We start from the raw sequence: 17947 nt of genomic DNA, 5'->3' as shown, positions 1-17947 counted from the left end.
AAATTAATGTGTTGTCTTAAACTTCTGGAAAAGCCACCCAGAATCAAAACAGCACCTGTGCACCACTTGATATATTGTCTTTTATTAAAGTTGCAGTTGCATTCACTGTTTATACTCACATGTGGAGGTAGCCACTGCTTTTCATGCTTTGAGTTATTGTAAAAGTTTAAAGTTATGCTTCTGTTGGCATGTGCAGCAGAATAGCGTCCAGAATACAGCATGCCGATGTTAACTGTGTTGTGTTTAACAGCATTCTGATTGGAGGAAACAGGTATGTGACATGAATGAATGGGTGATCCAGACCAGACAATGTTTAAAAAGCAGCTGATTGGCTAGATCAAGTACGTACAGTAACTCACATTTTACACATTTCAAATGCTACATAGCTACATGTACAAGAGACATTATGAGTGCATAGACATACTGTAGCTAGACAGACATAAGAACAATACACAAATTTCTGCAAGGGCAACATAATAATAATAATAATAATAATAATATTAATAATAATAATAATAATAATAATAATAATAATAATAATAATCATCATCATTTTACTTAAATATGTTCTGTGAATGCAATGTGAGATTATGGGAAGCAGATGTTTAGAGGGTTACATTTATGTGGAAACTTCATTATCAATCTAGACCTGTCTAGTCAAGAAAAAGAACCTGAATTTTTAGACTGTGCATTTCATATTGCTGCTTAAAAACAATGTAATTTAAGGGCCTTATAACTGAGAGATAAAAAGTGACTGAACTTACTCTGTCCAATCTTTTTGCTTCAATGTGTCTGAGAAGCTGTTGCCTCCAGTCCACCGGCATTTTTGAGGAGCTCTCATCTCCTTTCACGGGTATAGGGCGCATTTTCAATTCACTTTCTGCGTTCTTCTCTGTACAGGAGCTGATGTTGTAGTCAGAGGGCACCTTCTCCAGCAGAGCAGCCATGGTGGGCCGAGCAGATACAGGCCGGGCTTGAGAGGCTCCGTAGCTCTCCGTGCTATAACTTCTGGCTGACAGCGGCCGTCTCTGAGTCAAGTTCTTGGCTGGGAAACCTGTGGCAGACTTTTTTGGCTCCTGATATGAAGAGTACTCATCCTCATACCTACCATTCCTTTTGTGGAACTGGGACTCAACCATGGTGGACAAGCTGTTCTGGTGCTCCAGCATACCTTTGAAATGCGTCCTATTGTACCGGTCAGTGAGTGGGAGCTCCTGAGCTTCGGCCACCCTCCGGAAGAGGGCCATCTCTGTGGAGCTGACAAGAGAATCTGCCCTCCTGAGGAAGCGGGACCTCTGACTGGGGAACTGCTGACCGATGACATCCTCGTTGACCGACGGCTGGGAGAAGGAAAACATATGCTCCATGGGTGGATATCCCCGGTAACCCCTTGGACTCACCAACTCCTTGGGAATGTTTTTGTTCTGCTGGCTCATGTACTCCGGGTTGTTGGGAAAAGGAGGAGGGATTCTCCTCTCAGGCTTCACCACCTCCACAGCGCCCTGAGGGTTGAAGCTTTGGTCGAAGTGATACACCTTTTTGGGAATCACAGGTTTCTGCTGCTGGGAGCCCTTCCCAGTGCCATAGCCATCCAGGTCATCATCTAGCATGGGAGCTGACTGGCTGCGAGACATGCTCTGCTCCGGTGGCGGTGGAAGCTCCTGTTTGTCCATACTGCCTTGGTTTTCCATGCTAGAGCTATAGTTTTCCAGAGGGATGCTGTAAACCTTGTAGGAGCCGATATCGATCTCATCAATGCTCTGTGACTTCTTGAACTTGGCCTTAACTTCCTTCATCATGGGGGACAGCCGCTCTGTGCTTTTGCTAATGACAATGGCACCCTTTGCGGGGTCCTGTCGGCAGTGGATGTGCGTAAAGACATTGGAGGAGGAGTTCCGTGCTGTTCCCGAATCTCTGGAATCAAGGAAACCCCATGCTCCAGTGGAGGGAAAAGTGCCTGGCAACTCGCTCATCTCTTGCTCAAAATCCTTCCGGTCTGGGGCTGGGCTGCTGGCAGGGGTGATCTCTAACTTGGAAGGGAAAGCAGTCCTGTCTTCAAAGGGGCTAGGGGTCCTTGTCCAGTTTTGCCAAGGGTTAGGAGGAGGCACTTCAGTTTCAGGTGTATTCCGCACACTGTGAAATGTGTGGGAGGAGGGCTGCTCTAACTCCAAGGGGACACCCACTATCCTCTCCTGTCTCAATAGAGGTCTGCGTCCGTGAGTGGACACACTCCTGGTTTTGGAGCCAAGCATGGGGTTAGTGCTGGGGTTCTCTATGGGCTGCTCCTCAGCTACAAAGCCTGTGTTATCATAATGGGTGCTGTCGTTCCAGCTGTCAAAGGTGTCACTCAAGGCGTGCCTTTCGTTCCGCTGCTGCAACGTGCTAGAAGGAGGAGTATCCCTCTGGCTCAGCAAAGGCTTGGTTTCAATGGGTTGAGGAAATGACTGAGCAAGCCTACAAAGAAAAGCAAGTGAACTTGAAAACATGCTTCTGAAGACATACTTACAAGAAAGAAACAGCACAAAAATAGGCCTCCCAGATTAATTTGTGTCTCCAAAATTACCCCTTTACCCATAGATGCCTTTAATTGAATGTACTGTATGTGTGTGTGAGTATCCTTCATAGGGCAGGTGTCATATATATGATGTCGTACAACTCTGTCCCTGTGTCTGTCAGGTTAGGCTGTGGGCTCCCCACTACCCTCTTAGGGTTATAAAGTTACTTGAGATTGATGGTGATAGTAAAGGAAAGACTTACTAATCCTAGTTACAGCTTTAATTTGTTTCTGGTTTATTTCTCAAGCTATTTAAACTTTGTTTTTAACAATGTTAACCTTTTGTACAAAACCATTTTTGATTAGCCACCTATTAATTTAGATACGACACCTAAATAATACTTAGCTGTTTTTACTACAGGGCTATGCATTTCATCAGTCTGTTTTTTATTGTTATGTTTGTCTGATGGAAACTTCTTTAAAGTGTCTGTGGAGGATTGCCGTGACAAGATAGCTCCTTTTTCACCTGACATCATTAAGCTTAATAAACTTGTTCCCTGTATATTTCTAATTTCTTCAAAATTATTTGAAAGAAATCAAACTAACTCTAAAAACATTCAAGACAGTCTTTGGGTAAGAGCTATAGTCTCATAAGTCAACCAGAACTCTCACAAAAGGAAGAAAAATAACTACAGTACATCATTTTTAAAGCTGTGCTGGCGGAACTGATGTTGAATTTGAATCAAGACATCTGCACCTATTTGACCTTCACTTTTCAAGCGCCCCACTGAGGAATGAGACTTTTACTTTCTTCAGAACATTCTCTTTTGTGTCAGACACATGCTAATGTATGTTAATGAAGGATTAAGCAGCAGTTTCTTGACACAGCGTGTTTGACAGCTGGTTGTCGACTTCAAGAGTGGAATATTGTCAATTTTTGCAAAAGGAAAGATGAATTCATGATCAAAGAAGGGAGGAGCCACCAGTTTTAAAGAAGTACTTTAAAATTATTATAATAGCACTGATCTGTTATAGCCATATTAACCATTGCTAACATTGATGTACAATCAGACTCACCTGGTGAGTTTGCATTTGTACTGTTCGGCTAGGAAATCCATACATGCTGCCCCCGGATGGGGTGTTTACACTTGAATGACACAGTAGGTTATATTCTGCCACAAGGGAGTCTGAGCATGTACGCTGCATAATCTAATGGCTTTTACATTATGCTATAGAGCTGCTACTGCGGTTTCACATGATGACATCACTGAGAACCGTAAACAAGCTTGTCAAACTTTAAATTTAACACAAAGCCAATATATGTTCTTATTTGGACACCCTTTATAACTTACGAACCAAAAATGAACTATGGGTGGTTGTAATCAATACAAATACAAAAAACAGTGCCACCTGGGAATTTTCTCTATATTACAGTATGTTCTTTTACTAACATTTACACAAACAAATGCTTGAGATGTCCTACCATATTCCCGAGCTTTTGAGAGACTGAAAAGACATATCCTGGAAAGTAACTGATACTTTTTCCACTACAAGATACATTACAGAATATCATCTTGTCCTTTTTAAAGAAGGACTAAAGAGGATCACAAAGTATGACCCTTGACTTATACAGCTGTGTAATGACAAAATATACAAGATATTGGTTACATAATCAAAGCAGCACTAAGGGATAACATGCTTTTGTCCTGTTCTCTTACACTGTAATTGCCTTAAAGAACATCAGAACAGCTCTCATGCACTACATTAAAACATTCACTTTATCTGCAGTTAAAATAGTCTAAAAGATTTGGTTAATTATTTAATGGAAAACCCAAAGTGAGCCTCTTAAGCAGGTGACCAAGTGTTGCCCTGATTTCCCTTAAAAATGTTTTTAATTTTGGCTGCTCCTCGGATTCTCAGGCTGTTATCAGAGCAAATTTATTTCAGTGGACGGCAAAGCCTCCAGAGACCTGCTGCCTGACCTGATGCCTAAAAAGCTGACCTGTTAGTCCAATGAGAGGGAGGGGCCCCATCCTTGGTGACAGGCTGCAGGGTCCCAACATTGCCAGGGGGGTTGGAGGAGCCCGATGAGCCTTGGGAGGGAGAGTAGTCCGAGTAGGTTGCAGAGGAGCCGCTGTTGTTCAGGCAGTGCATTTTATCTGCATCAGATTCATCAGTGGACTCTGGGAAAAAAAGGTGAATCGTAATGAGAGCACATAGGAAAGAGAAAGAATAGTAATTGTTAGTAAAATAAACCCCAATGTGTTATCCTCTCCTTAATCCAGCAGCCATATCACCCTACAACCCACAACTGGCAACCCACTGAAGCTAAGCAGGTGTGAGCCTGGTCCGTACCTGGATGGGAGACCTCCTGGGAAAACCTAAGGTTGCTGCTGGAAGAGGTGTAAGTGGGGCCAGCAGGGGGTGCTCACCCTGCAGTCCATGTGGGTCCTAATTCCCCAGTATAGTGATGGGGACACTATACTGTAAACAGGCATCATCCTTCGGATGAGACGTAAAACAGAATTCCTGACTCTCTGTGGTCATTAAAAAACCCAGGGCGCTTCTCGAAAAGAGTAGGGGTGTAACCCCGGTGTCCTGGCCAAATTTCCAATTGGCCCTTACCAAGCATGGCCTCCTAATAATCCCCATCTATGAATTGGCTTCATTACTCTGCTCTCCTCCCCACTGATAGCTGATGTGTGGTGAGCGTTCTGGCGCACTATGGCTGCCGTCACATCATCCAGGTGGATGCTGCACATTGGTGGTGGTGGAGGGGAGTCCTCATTACCTGTAAAGCGCTTCGAGTGGAGTGTCCAGAAAAGCGCTATATAAGTGTAAGCAATTATTATTATTATTATTATTGAGATATGCGTTTGTACTTCAGTTCTTTCTGAATCCATTATGTATGTTTTCTGTAAGTTTTAAAAATGATCCCGGTACGAAATGAAGAAAAGTAAATAAAATAAAAGTGTGTGTGAGGATGCATTTTTTCTTCTAGCATACAGGTCTTTATTTGGTATTTCTTGAGAAAACTAACTTGTTAAACATCACTTTTGTTTTAAATTTTAAGACCCCTATGGATCCCAAGATCATAATTAGGGTGTTTAGGTAATAGTAAGTATGTTAACATTTGGCATATTTTTATTTATTGGTAATTTATGATTGACTGTGATACACTTATGGAACTTTGACTATTACATAAGCACTAAATCACCTTAATATCGAAATGAAAATCAAGAACAAAAACTTAAGAAAAGAACGAATCTACCCTGCTTATGAACATAACAACTGCCTTGTGCTATTGGTATGTTGGAGGCTGGATTAATTCAGAGCAGTGCCCACTGATTAGAGTGTTCATAAGAATTTACAGCTAAACACGGTTTGTCAATGATAGTCTGGGAGACTATAAGTGATGACTTAGGAGGTCAGAAGGTGATGGTTTGGGCAGGAGTGTCTAGTTACAACATATGTCCACTTACAGTGATAGATAGAAATGGACTATATAGTGTTACATTGATCATGGCCTGCGATTTTAGTTACTGCCCTTCCTGAGGGCTCATGCTTATAAGACAACATTATAGCAGAGCAACAACAGTTTTTGTGTGAGATAGGAATATCACCGTTATGCTGTGGACTCCTATGGCTTGAGCCCATGTAGACGTTTGTGGATTGAGCTGAGGTGATGTGTTCACTTGATGTGTTTCTTTCATTGAGAACGCTTTCTTTTCTAAACAGATTGGTTTTGAAAAGTTTAAAAACCAATGGAATTGTATTAAATAATCTGGGGACCCGGACAAGTAATAGTATCTAATATATAGTTTATATAAACTGCTTATACTGTTCAAGTAATATCAAATGTCTTTTTAATTCTTATATTTCTTATTTTGGCACATAAAAAAATACAAAGGAACAAAACAGTCATACTCAATCATTTCAATATAAAAACTGGATATCAGGTCTCCTAAATGCACTTCTTTTTAAAGTCACCATGGGACTCCATAATCCTTGAGTTGAGGATGGATTTTTCCACATGCCTCTAAATTGAAAGTAACCCATGCATAATTATTTTTTCAATATACAGTAGCTAGGATTAATATCTATATGCAAGATCGCAAATGTTTGATGATTGCAGATGTGTTTTTTTTAATTACCAGAAGATAAATATCCCTCTTACAGCTTTCAGAAATAACAATACCAACCTGAAAAACATAATCCCTATTCGGACATCATGTTTATATAGAAGAGAATGAGTAAATTGTCTACTTACAATAGTTACCTACTGTAGTTCACTGCAAAGTTGGAAGTTTTTTGCCTACCTTTCTTGTCTTTCCCGATCAGTACAACTTTTGGCTTGTACAATGCAGGCTCCACCAAAGTGGGGCGCATGTCAGAAATCCGTATGTCATTTGGGGAACCTCCTAAGGAATCCTGAAATAAATAAATTAGTTTTTTTTTTTATCTGAGCAGTTTTCACACAGAAAGAATGCAGGAGACAAACCTTTCAATAAACTCAAAAGAAGAGTTCTCTTAAAAAACACCACGTGAGCATTTCCATTCTACAATTTTTTTGGCTTAATCAATGACTTATTTGATTACAAAATACATTTTCAACTCAACTGTCTTTTGAAAAAGGATAGATATTGTTATAATTTACAGGTGTTGTATTTTCTCTTTATCTAGAAAGAACATTCTGCAAAAATATTCATTCTTCCATATGTGCTTAATCCATCAACATATTACATTTCAGGTTATTTTATATTGCCCTGATTTTGAGTAATTTCCACAAAGATGAAACAACTGCAACATCATTCCCACTCAGAGTTGTAAAAGATTTTGATTTGGGGATTTGATTCAATTTAGTCTTTCATTTTTTTACAAATGTAGATGAAGCCATTTTTATGCAGCACATGTACCCACAAGTATATTCCGTTTTGTGAATACTACAGTAATATTCAGTTTTGGGATCTGTAGATTCCAATTTTGAGGAGGACAAAACAGGGGCCTCACAATTTTCATAAACTTTTATTTTGTTTGCAGCAGTAAAAAAAAATGGAATCTAATACCTGTATATACCTAATACTCTCTTCACCACTTTCATGTATTTCTGTTACCATTTGAAACTCTCAGCACAATTTAAATCTATTTTCACTCTTGTTATGCACATCTCATTAGTTTTAGTTAATTACCAAGGTACTGACACATTCTCATTATTTCATTATACAATTCTTAATTTTTCAATGCTCTGATCACACACTATAATACCATAAAAGTGTAAAACCCCAAAGCCAATATTAAGAATTACAATGACTTGCAGGATGGAACTTTAATTAAACTCTCTGTAATACTTTGGATTTCCAAGAGTCCAGCACTATGACTTTGAATGAATGAGAATTCATACACATCACATAGCATATTAACAAACAATTCTATGTTGACGCACAGAAGCTATTTTGAGGATGCAAGCCTATATAATCGTACTGATCTACTGATTTTATAGGGCAACTGAGAAACAAAGAAATACAATAATCAAGGACCTGATTAAAATAGAATGCTTAAAAGAAGCTAATATTCATGTACTATTCTTTTATTCAAACTAAATTTATTAGATATTAAAATCAGAGGGTAAAGTCCTTGAAAAATGAAATTGAGTATTATAAGACTTGTCCAAAAAAGCTACATTGCTCAAAAAGTGTTCATACTGTATATGTTACAATGATATTTTGCACAGCTACAGTAGGTCACTTTGTGGAAAATATTACACTATGCACATTGACTGAGAGGCAAAATCCACCAAATACACAAATGCCTCTCATTATAAACCATTTTACAGTATGAAAAGGTTTCTATAAAATACAGTATCTTAAAATATCAGTTATATACTAAAATCATTAATTTTCTTTAAGATTAGTAATGAATTACTGCAAAAGGCTGTCTATATTAGGAATGTATAGATATCTCTTTGAATTGTTATTCATCAACCTAGCCAGCACTAAGCTACAGCAGTCTGAGCATTAAGTCTGTGTTGAAGGAACGTCTACATAAAATGAAGGTCTAAAAGTATTTAAGAACTCTTCAGCCCAATAAGTTAGGATAATCAGTTTGTAAGACTATAGAAGATATAATGCTTTACCTTGGAAAATTAGTAATTCTTGAAATTCGTTCTAATGCTAGAGAATGAGGCAAGTAAATAAAACCTAGTGGCTTGCTTGAAGGAAAAGCGGCACAGGCATGAGAAAATACTCTTTCTGACAGGTTAATGATTAGAATGAAGAAATTCAGCAGTCAGTGATTTCCCAAAAGGTCCTTTTCATGTAGCCTCAAAAATACAGTACATGGGTGAGAGTGAACACAGTGCTGACATGGTAATATCTTTTTTCTCTTCCCTACGAAACAGAGATACTTACTGTGTACTGTTTCAACAGAAAGAAAAAAAAAGTTGTTGTCTTACATAAACCCTCAACAAGAGGACATCACCATCTGATAACATATTCAGCCTACATCCTTGGCTTATCAACCATGAGCACTGCACTGTTGTCAGGCGGAACTGAGGAATGTGAGGGTAGTGCACACCCTTTTTCACTGAATATTAGAAAACAAGCATACAGCACTTCAACTCAATTTTTAGGATTCATTACAGATCTGTGACAGAAATTTAGATTTCAACACAAACATGGCAGAAAATGTAGTTTAAGGCAAATACATTAAACCTGGATTTGAGCCCTGAGAAGGAACAGGACTAGAGCCCACTTTGATGGATGATAGTGGAAAACGCAAGGTTCTGTTTAATGTGATTGATCATGACCAATAAAACCAAGCAACATTTAACTGAGATGGTTCTCAGAAAAACATGTAGACAGTATACTTCATATAAAATCAGTTTCAGTTATTTACTGATTTTATGGCCATGTTTTCTGCTGTGACATCACAAATGTGTTTAGGCCTTTGTTTGCTGGCATTTCAGTGTCACCCAATGCTCATTAGCTGCCTCAGGATGATGCAGAGAATATAACAGCCATTGTATTATTCTTTATAATGGCCCAGTTTCATATACAACATTTGAGAGAACCCACCCCTTGTTCCCACCTCTACCATAAAAAATCTGCAGCTTGATGTACAGCACCTAGACAGAAAAAGAGAGCCAGCTGCTTGAGGTGTGGGCAACCAAGAATAAGCATCTGCTGTTCAGCTATGTCTGCTTTCCAGGTCCTGGAAGGCTCTGATTTCTTAAACTGTGTTTATAACAGCTTACCTTATTTATGTGACACCAAGTAAATCAATATTTCAAGCCCTAACAATAAACAGGTAAGAAAGGAAACCTGACAAAACTGTGAAACACGGAGCAGTGAAAATGCCATGCAGCATACTATTTGTCCTGCTACACATACTGTAGCTGCAAAGCTGTGTTTGGGGGTCTAGGGTCTGGTATGACTATTCTTTCTGCCAATGAAGGAAGTAAAAAAGGTAGGAGTACTTAAAAAAGCACCATTCAAGTAGAAACAAATCTGGATAAATAGAAAACAAATTCAAAATGAAAAGTTGGTAATATCCCATATGGATAGAAAACCTAGACAAACTTTCACCCCAGCACACTGGGGTTTAATTGAAATTAAAATAAATATATTCCCACAGCACAGTGGCACCAGTGCAAACAAATTAATATCCCTTGTGTGTATAAAGAATTTAGGAAATAATTCAAATCTGTTTTGTGACGACTGGGTTTTTTATTTTGGTCCTTTTCTATTTTTTTTTCTTTGCAGCGGTTCAAGATGTGCATACTGTACCTGGAACCAAAGTAAGCCTGTTGAGAACCAAAATGTTAGTCTGTGTTGGGCTCCATCTTACAGACCCCATGTCAAGAGGTATTAACAGGAGAAAAAAAATAGGACAACCACTTTGTTATTTGGAAGACTTTCTTCTGTAGTATACTGCATTTGGTTTTCATTGCTAAAGAAAAAGCAGCTACCACCCTTAATTTTCTAATTCTATTTCACAAAGAAGTGCAATTGAACAAGGTTCGTGGGAACACTGCTCTAATTTCTTGTGCTGAAAGGTCTCTTGTGGCTCAGGAAATGTTGACAGAAGGACAGTGCTCAAGGGGAACCAAGCAACGAGGGGAGGTCTGTTCTCACTGTGACTTACTATGAGGCAGAAACAGGAAGCTGTAAGGGACAGGGCCGTATTCTCTGGCTGTTGCAGCTTGGGGACGACGCGATGTAAAGAAATCTATGCAAAAAAAACAAACAAACAATGGAAAGGATTTTCATGGTTTAGAAAAGGAAATGCATGACATTCATAAGCATGATCATGACGCCCCAGGTCCCTCTGATCAACTCGTCCACGTGGCTGTGTGTGTGAAAGCAGAATGACGTGAGCCCAGCTATGATCAGAGGATAGCGATGGCATTTAGACTCTGGAGCGAAAGCTTGGTATGCAAAGCGAAAGCTCTCAATTCCCAGGAGCAGAAAAGAACTGCACACATGTCATTTTTCATTAAGAGAACCAAAGTAAATAAGAAAATAAGGTGCTTCTAAGTTGATCAGCTGGTATATAGCATTGCTACGGAGAAGGAGACCACCTGGTTAGTTGAAGCAAACACCAGATTCTTAAAACACACTTTTATACTTTTACTCAAACCGGTATACAAGAAATACACAATGCGATATACACATCCTTATTTGGGTAATTACTGGCAGTAGATACAGTATTTCTTTAATGCTTTTGGATAATATGTTATAGTCTGTATAATGTACTAAAACACCTAGAACCATATCCACAAAACAATTACTTGCAGTGCAGGTCTTTAGAAAAGGCAAAACAATGTGAAAACCTTTTTAAAAAACACAAAATTGCTTTTGACTATTAAAAATAACATTGAGAGAAAGGCTTTGGATTTACAACACTTTTCATACTTAATGGTGTTGTTTTCTTATGAGGAAAAAAGCTTATTGAAGCTCTGAGTCTGGTACTGAAACATTAGTGTACCTTCTTCTAACCCCTGTGTCTTGTCATATCTCATAATAATAAGACAGGGCCTGCCCAATGATTTAGTGTTTCTAGGTTCATCTGCATTCTGCTTACTATCTGCTAAACACTTTCATGGTACACAGTATATTCCTCCATGCTCCAGAGGTAACTAAACAAGGTATGATATACAGTATATTGCACATATCAGCTAAGTATATCATTCTAAAATGCAATGTACTGTATATAGCTTTATTCTGGATTTGCCAGTGACTCTGCAGATAATAATGCATCGCAGGGGAGTATTGCTGAGAAGTAACCCTGGTGCACAATGTTGTTTTAAAACACAGAGCATTGTGTGTGGGCGGGCAGACAGAACAGCACTGGTCTTCAGTTGAAGGATTCCCATGGTAACAGGGCACCTTGATAGACCCCCAGAAACCTTGATAATCCAGCACAATGCTGTCTGTATACAGTATGTCTTCATATGCAATCATTTTTATAGTGCCTGGTCCTAAGACATAAGAAAATATCAGCTATGGACTAATGCAATGTAATGTTTGTGATCTCTGTTTACATTCAGTTATGGAGCAAAATAAAAAAAAATAAAAAATGGGCTTACAGTAGTGACTGCTTGAGATGACATAAACACAAGAAAGTGTTTTGGTTTGTCAGCAGTCCTAGTTTATCTGCTTTACAGTTTTGATGTTAGCTAGTTTAGCACAAGAGCATTGTGTCACAATTACTGCATCGCAACAATATTATAATAAAGTCTAACTTCAGTAATGCTCTCTGGAACTCCATTAACATTGTTTCAAAAGGAGAGGATATATTTAAACAACAGAGCTTACAAAGTCACAAGTAGTGAGAAACACTTTCCAAGAATTGCAAAGAAAAAATTAAAGCATTTGTTACAGAACTTAGCACAGATTTAGCACATGTATTTCACTCGGATAAAACAAATGGCAATTCTTTAGCACAACCCATAAAAAAAATCAATGGATCCTGGCATGTCCAAGATTAAAATGGCAGCATTTAAGCCCTTATGCATTAATAATCATAAGAAGACATTTAATTTTAGCACAAGGGAAAGTGGTGAAATGATAAACAATAACATCCATACTTCCAATGGTAATTTCATCTTTAGGTTCAAATGAGCCATCTTCAACATTCCGGGTTATGTGATGTAACCTTGTCTAAAACCGCCCTACAGTACATTATTTAGTAAGAAGCTCTGTGACACAATTTAATTAAAAAACCTGAAAGGGAAATTACAATCATTTTTATTATATTGCCTCTCTGGATTTCTTGTTCTTTTTACAAGTTTAAGTCCATTTCACTGTTGCACATTTGTCAGTCACAAGGTTTCACATTACAAGAATTCCTTACACAACAAACCCTGAAGAGCTACAGTAAAAAAAAACTACTTTCAATACCTTGAAAACCACATAGAATAACAATCCTACTAATCAAGAAAACACAGCACAAACATTTCAAACACTTCTCTTTGTACTTCAAACCTGAAGTACTGTATCTGAAATCATTTTTTTTCTAAGTGTCTGCATAAATTGTAACAATTTATAAAGAAAACACAACCGATACACAGATTCCTTTTTTCAGTATTTCAGGTCTGAAAGTTTTAAGAACAATACTGTCTTCATGATCTTTGAAAAGATCATCAAAAATCATTACATTACAAATGTAAAGCTTGATCCTGTACTCCCTGTAAATCTGTAGGCCTGGTGTGTTGATGGTGTGGTATTGTATAAACAGGGGATCTTAAATTCATTTTTAGACAAGAGATGGAAATGTCTGCTAAAGCTTGTTTATATTTTGTAGTACAAAAACCTTATTCTGTAGATCATTTTGTACTACAGTATACTGTCTGTCTCATGATGTTTATTTATGCCTTTCTCAAACACCCATACTTTTTAACAGAAAACGTATTTTGTAATGGCACAGCATTTCTGAAGAAATTGAAGAAAGGGGTTGACTTTGGAATGGAGAGACAATATAATTCCGACCTTACCTCAGAACTCTCCGTCAGCTCCTCTTTCTCCTTGCGTTTTGTGATTTCCATGGCTGAGTTGTGGATGGTGCTCTGCTCTGCCATTTGTGTCTTCTGGAAGTCTTTGGCCTCCCTCTCTGTGACCTGGCATTAAACACGTAGTCATTTCCTATAACCTTGGGTCATGAACAACAGAAGTCTTTTTGCTTAGACATCACACATTCTATAAGAGTGTGACTTGTGATAGCAGTTCAATCACTTTCAGGTACCAGGGAGGCAGAAGACCGCCACAACTCCCTCATTTACTGAGCACTGAGAAAAGAGAGGCTCTTAATATTTATCAACATTGTTTACTGGGAAATAACTTGAAAGTTCCTCATTTAGCACTAATAGCTTTGTTTGAATGTGAAGGGTTTTTCAATTTTTTTAAGGCTTTTTTCATTTACATATCTGTACCTTGTAAATGGAGTATATAAAGAAACAGTTTTTGTATAACATATTACAATTTTCTCACATTCAGGAGAAAAATAATATATCAGTGATACAGATGGTTAAAAAAATCATCATAACAACACTAGTTTATTGCACACTCAACAATCAGATTTTGGTATTCTAAAGCTTTTAATAGTCCTACAAGTCATCTGTATAATCTAAGGAGTGGAGCAGGACCTCTTGGCTGGCAAATTTCATCCTGCTCAGAAAAAAAGCAGCTTTATGGTTGTTCGTCCCAAAAATTAGTCAAATACTTCCTTTGTTGCATCAAAAGTAAAGAAGAATGAAGCCTACAAAAAACTCACCAAACAGATCCATTTTTTAAATAAGTCCAGAAAGCTTTTCTAACTTTAATCCAGACAATCACCAATCTGAAATTCTAACATGCTATTTAAAAAATAATTCTGGATCCACTATCAGAAACAATGCTCTTTACTAAGTTAAACCTACCAAGCTACACCTAAATAATTATGTATTATTTGCACTACAAACTCATCCATCATTTTCTTTAGCCTTTAAAATGTGTCTGAGTGCCTAAGAATTTAAAGATATTAGCAGTTAAAGACTAAATCATTATGAGGACCTGAAGAATCTACTGTATATGCTGGGTCAGATGTGCTAAAACAATTGTTGCTGACATTACAATTTCAATCTAAAGATTTTATGAAAAAGAAAGCATTAAGAGGGGGAATTAGGTTTTATTTTAAAGTCATGTAACTGCCAGCAAATTTAGATCCTTCTACAACCTATAAGAACCTAAAATCAGGTCTTTTAACCACTGACTTCTTGTTGGTAATACTGTCTAACAGCAGTAAAGAAGAACTTTCAGTATTGCCTGTGTTAACATTGCTCAAAAGCGATTTTTCTTTCAGTAAATACCACTAAGTGTAACAGATGCTATAATGCTATTGTAATAGCAATAATATAAGGCAGCGCCTACAATTTCTATAGCAAGATTTATTAATCAGCAATTACACAAAATGTTTCATTCATACATGTATTTTCATTTTTATTTGGAATAAAATAACTTGAAAATGTATAATTTCCAAATGAAAACGTCTGTTCGAAACATTTTTAGATTAAATCCATCCATATTCTAACTATTTTATCCAATGTAGGGTCACGGTGGAGCTGGAGTCTGTTCTGGCAAGTAATGTTTTCAAGGCAGCATTTACCCTAGTAGGGACTCCAGTCCATCACAGGGCACACACAGATACAGACAAACAAACACTCACACTAGGGCCAATTTTCCCAGAAGCTAATTTACCTACCAGCGTGTCTTTGGGAAACACCAGTAAAAACCCAGACACAAGGTGAACTTACAAATTCCATGCAGGTGGGACTCGAGGGATCCACAGGGCCCCAGTGCTGCAAGGCAGCAATGCTAACCACTGCATCGCTATTCTGCCCTACTCAGTCCTTTATTTATTAATGTACACAATTAAATAAATAGAAATTCTATATAATTGATTTTCTATTGGGGCACGTTCTCAGTAGATTTATACTCTAAGCTGGAACAAGGAGATTTTAAGGTGTGAAATCACAGGCCTTTTTTCCTCCACGGTTACCTCGACTGTTACCTCCTTTGTTGTGATGGGCCACTTGGGCTCATACTTGTCCTTGCCATGGTGATCCATGTTGGTCCCAGATGTGCACTTCTCCGTGCTCAGAGCATGAGTGGTCTTGCCTACCAGGTTCTGAACAGACTTCACCATGTTCTTCAGGTCTTCTGGATAGGGGGTGGGATACCGTTTCAGATTGATTTCAACCTAGCAGTGAGTGAAAAGACCTGGTTTAATTCCACAGATACACTTTCTGCTTCATCTGTGCTGTTCATTTTTTGGCTCTCCTTTAACTTTAAGTGCAGTTAAATGTCCCTTGTCTTAAATGTTCTTGTCCCTTAGTTAAATGTTCCCATTTAACTTTTTCTGTTACCCTAGTTAAATGTTCACATTTAACTAGGACAAAACAGATTTCACAAGTGGCTCCTCCATCGAATGAAGATGAAAACCCTGAACACATAGGCAAAAAAAGCAAGAGCAGAAACCTTCACTTTCCCAGAGTTGTCCTCCTCCTCCTTCTTGTCTTCGAACTCAAAGGCCACGGTCATGCGCTGCTGTCTCTGCTCCTCCCACAATGTAGGGTTGAAACTATCACTGTCTGACTGGTAATCTGGGAAAGACAGAACAGAAAAATAAACCAGTTACTTGCACGCCAAGCTGACCCCTGACATGGCAATGTGTTTCATTGCAGGTACCCAATGGCACACAGCCAAGCTCACTGAAGTCTTACCTAGGAGCTGAAAGCCACTGTTTCAGTGTTTGGAGTCTTCCCTTTCCTGGTTTACAGTAGGTACACATTGTAGATTCAAGAACCATGCATAATGCGATGTAAGATAATCCTTATTTTCTTTGTTATTTTTTACACAATATCTTTTGATATTTTGGACTGACAGAAACAGATCCACAAAAGACTTGAACAGAAACAGAAACAAAAGATGTGTGGACAATTAACAGCATTGTTAAACAAAGCCACTCTTAATTTCCTTACATTATTGCTTTATGCTCCAATAAGTCACTTCCAAATTGGAAAATGTTGGCAGTACTAAAAAGACATGTTTAGTGTCAAAAATCAGCATTATTTGCTATCGGCAGTTTTTTTAAAAAGTTTGCTTACGTAGCATACTGTACATTTAGAGCCCTGACCTTCAGCTACACCCATGTACAGTAAATGGAAATTTCCTTTAGTAACCTGTTCCTTCAGTAGAGGCTCATCTGAAACCAACCTTCATCATGCCGTGGCTGCTGAGGAAACATGTAGTTCGTCAGCACCCTCTGTTTCGTCTCTGGGTGGGCCTCTGTCTGAAGAGGGATTAGGGCCTTAGACTGCAAAAACACAGTGAGAACATCACACAGGTTAGTACCTACAGGTACCAATTCCAGAAAGGGTCTTGGCGATGCACACTCTTAGGCAGAGGGAGATTAATTTGACAATTAAGATAAGTAGTTTGTCCTGAGATGACTACATTGGGGTGTTTATGACAATACAATGGCATCACAATGCAAATACAGTCTGGAACAGTTTAACATGCCCTTCTCAAAATTAATCATACACCATGCAAAGGTGTACAGTAATAGTGCAGAGCAGTAAGGACTCCAGATGCGAGAGTACTGAGCTTCATGCTAGGGGTTAAGAATGTTGTAAGAGTAAGACACTTAACCTAGGTTCTTCAACCAAGCTCTGTTACATTAATCTGTAATTTGTCGGTGAAAACAGAAACAGCTATTTGGAACCACAGTAATAAAGCTGCTTTGGACAAGATCATGTGGAAAAATAATGGTGGTGAACACCCACAAACAAGTCAGCCTTGAACAACCAAAACAGGTTTATTAATTCCTTTGCCTTGAAACAGCACACAAAAGCAGCAACTTTACCTGATTGTCTGATAGCCAGAGTGCAGCAAGGTCCTTTAGTTTTGTAAAAGTGAAAGGCAAATTCTTTAACCTGTTTAAAACCAAAAAGAAAAATCAACAGCAATTCAGTACAAAATAGAGACTCCCACCTTTCCTAGAGGTGATTTTCTGAATTCATTGATTCCAAGGAAATACTTTTGTGACAAATCCTAAAGCATACTTCCTATTCAATCTCTGGGGATGGAGACTTTGAGGGTATTATTTCTTCCAATGACATTCCACTTTGATTTACTGCAGGAGGGCTTCTATCAACGAAGCTGTAAAGGAGCATCTCATTCTGTCCTAGTACCCTGCTGTTCTCATAACCACCTTTACTCTCTTAGTCTAAGTGACTGTTTAAGCAATAAAAGCTCCTGGAAGTAGCTTTAAACTCCTCTTCACTTTCACTGACATGAATTTGAATCCAGCAGTGTCATCAGTTTTGATGGAATTGTGTTTAAAGCAAACTGTGTTCCAATAGTACCCAAAGCCAGCGGTTACTGAAGAATCTTTAAGTGAAAAGACTGGATTTGATAC

General features: G+C 38.3%; 1 protein-coding gene across 11 annotated transcripts in view; it reads right to left on the bottom strand.

Annotated features, from left to right (window-relative positions):
- lrrc7 (leucine rich repeat containing 7) overlaps positions 1-17947 on the bottom strand; it is a 299324-nt gene that overhangs the window by 29185 nt on the left and 252192 nt on the right. For 4 of the 11 annotated variants that reach the window (XM_015356564.2, XM_069194325.1, XM_015356565.2 and 1 more), the window contains 10 exons: positions 17393-17462; positions 16744-16843; positions 16006-16130; positions 15527-15727; positions 13488-13610; positions 10637-10720; positions 6814-6925; positions 4497-4677; positions 765-2454; positions 120-254 (listed from right to left, as the gene is read on the bottom strand). In XM_015356564.2, coding sequence (XP_015212050.1) covers positions 120-254; positions 765-2454; positions 4497-4677; positions 6814-6925; positions 10637-10720; positions 13488-13610; positions 15527-15727; positions 16006-16130; positions 16744-16843; positions 17393-17462 — 2821 coding nt within the window. The remainder of the gene's footprint in view (positions 1-119; positions 255-764; positions 2455-4496; positions 4678-6813; positions 6926-10636; positions 10721-13487; positions 13611-15526; positions 15728-16005; positions 16131-16743; positions 16844-17392; positions 17463-17947) is intronic. The other 7 variants (XM_015356573.2, XM_015356576.2, XM_015356578.2 and 4 more) reach the window with 4 other exon arrangements.

The sequence above is a fragment of the Lepisosteus oculatus genome, chromosome 9 (genome assembly GCF_040954835.1).
Source record: "Lepisosteus oculatus isolate fLepOcu1 chromosome 9, fLepOcu1.hap2, whole genome shotgun sequence".
NCBI classification, from domain to species: Eukaryota; Metazoa; Chordata; class Actinopteri; order Semionotiformes; family Lepisosteidae; genus Lepisosteus; species Lepisosteus oculatus.
Note: the sequence above shows the minus strand (reverse complement) of the source record. Positions and strands in the feature narration are given on the sequence as shown.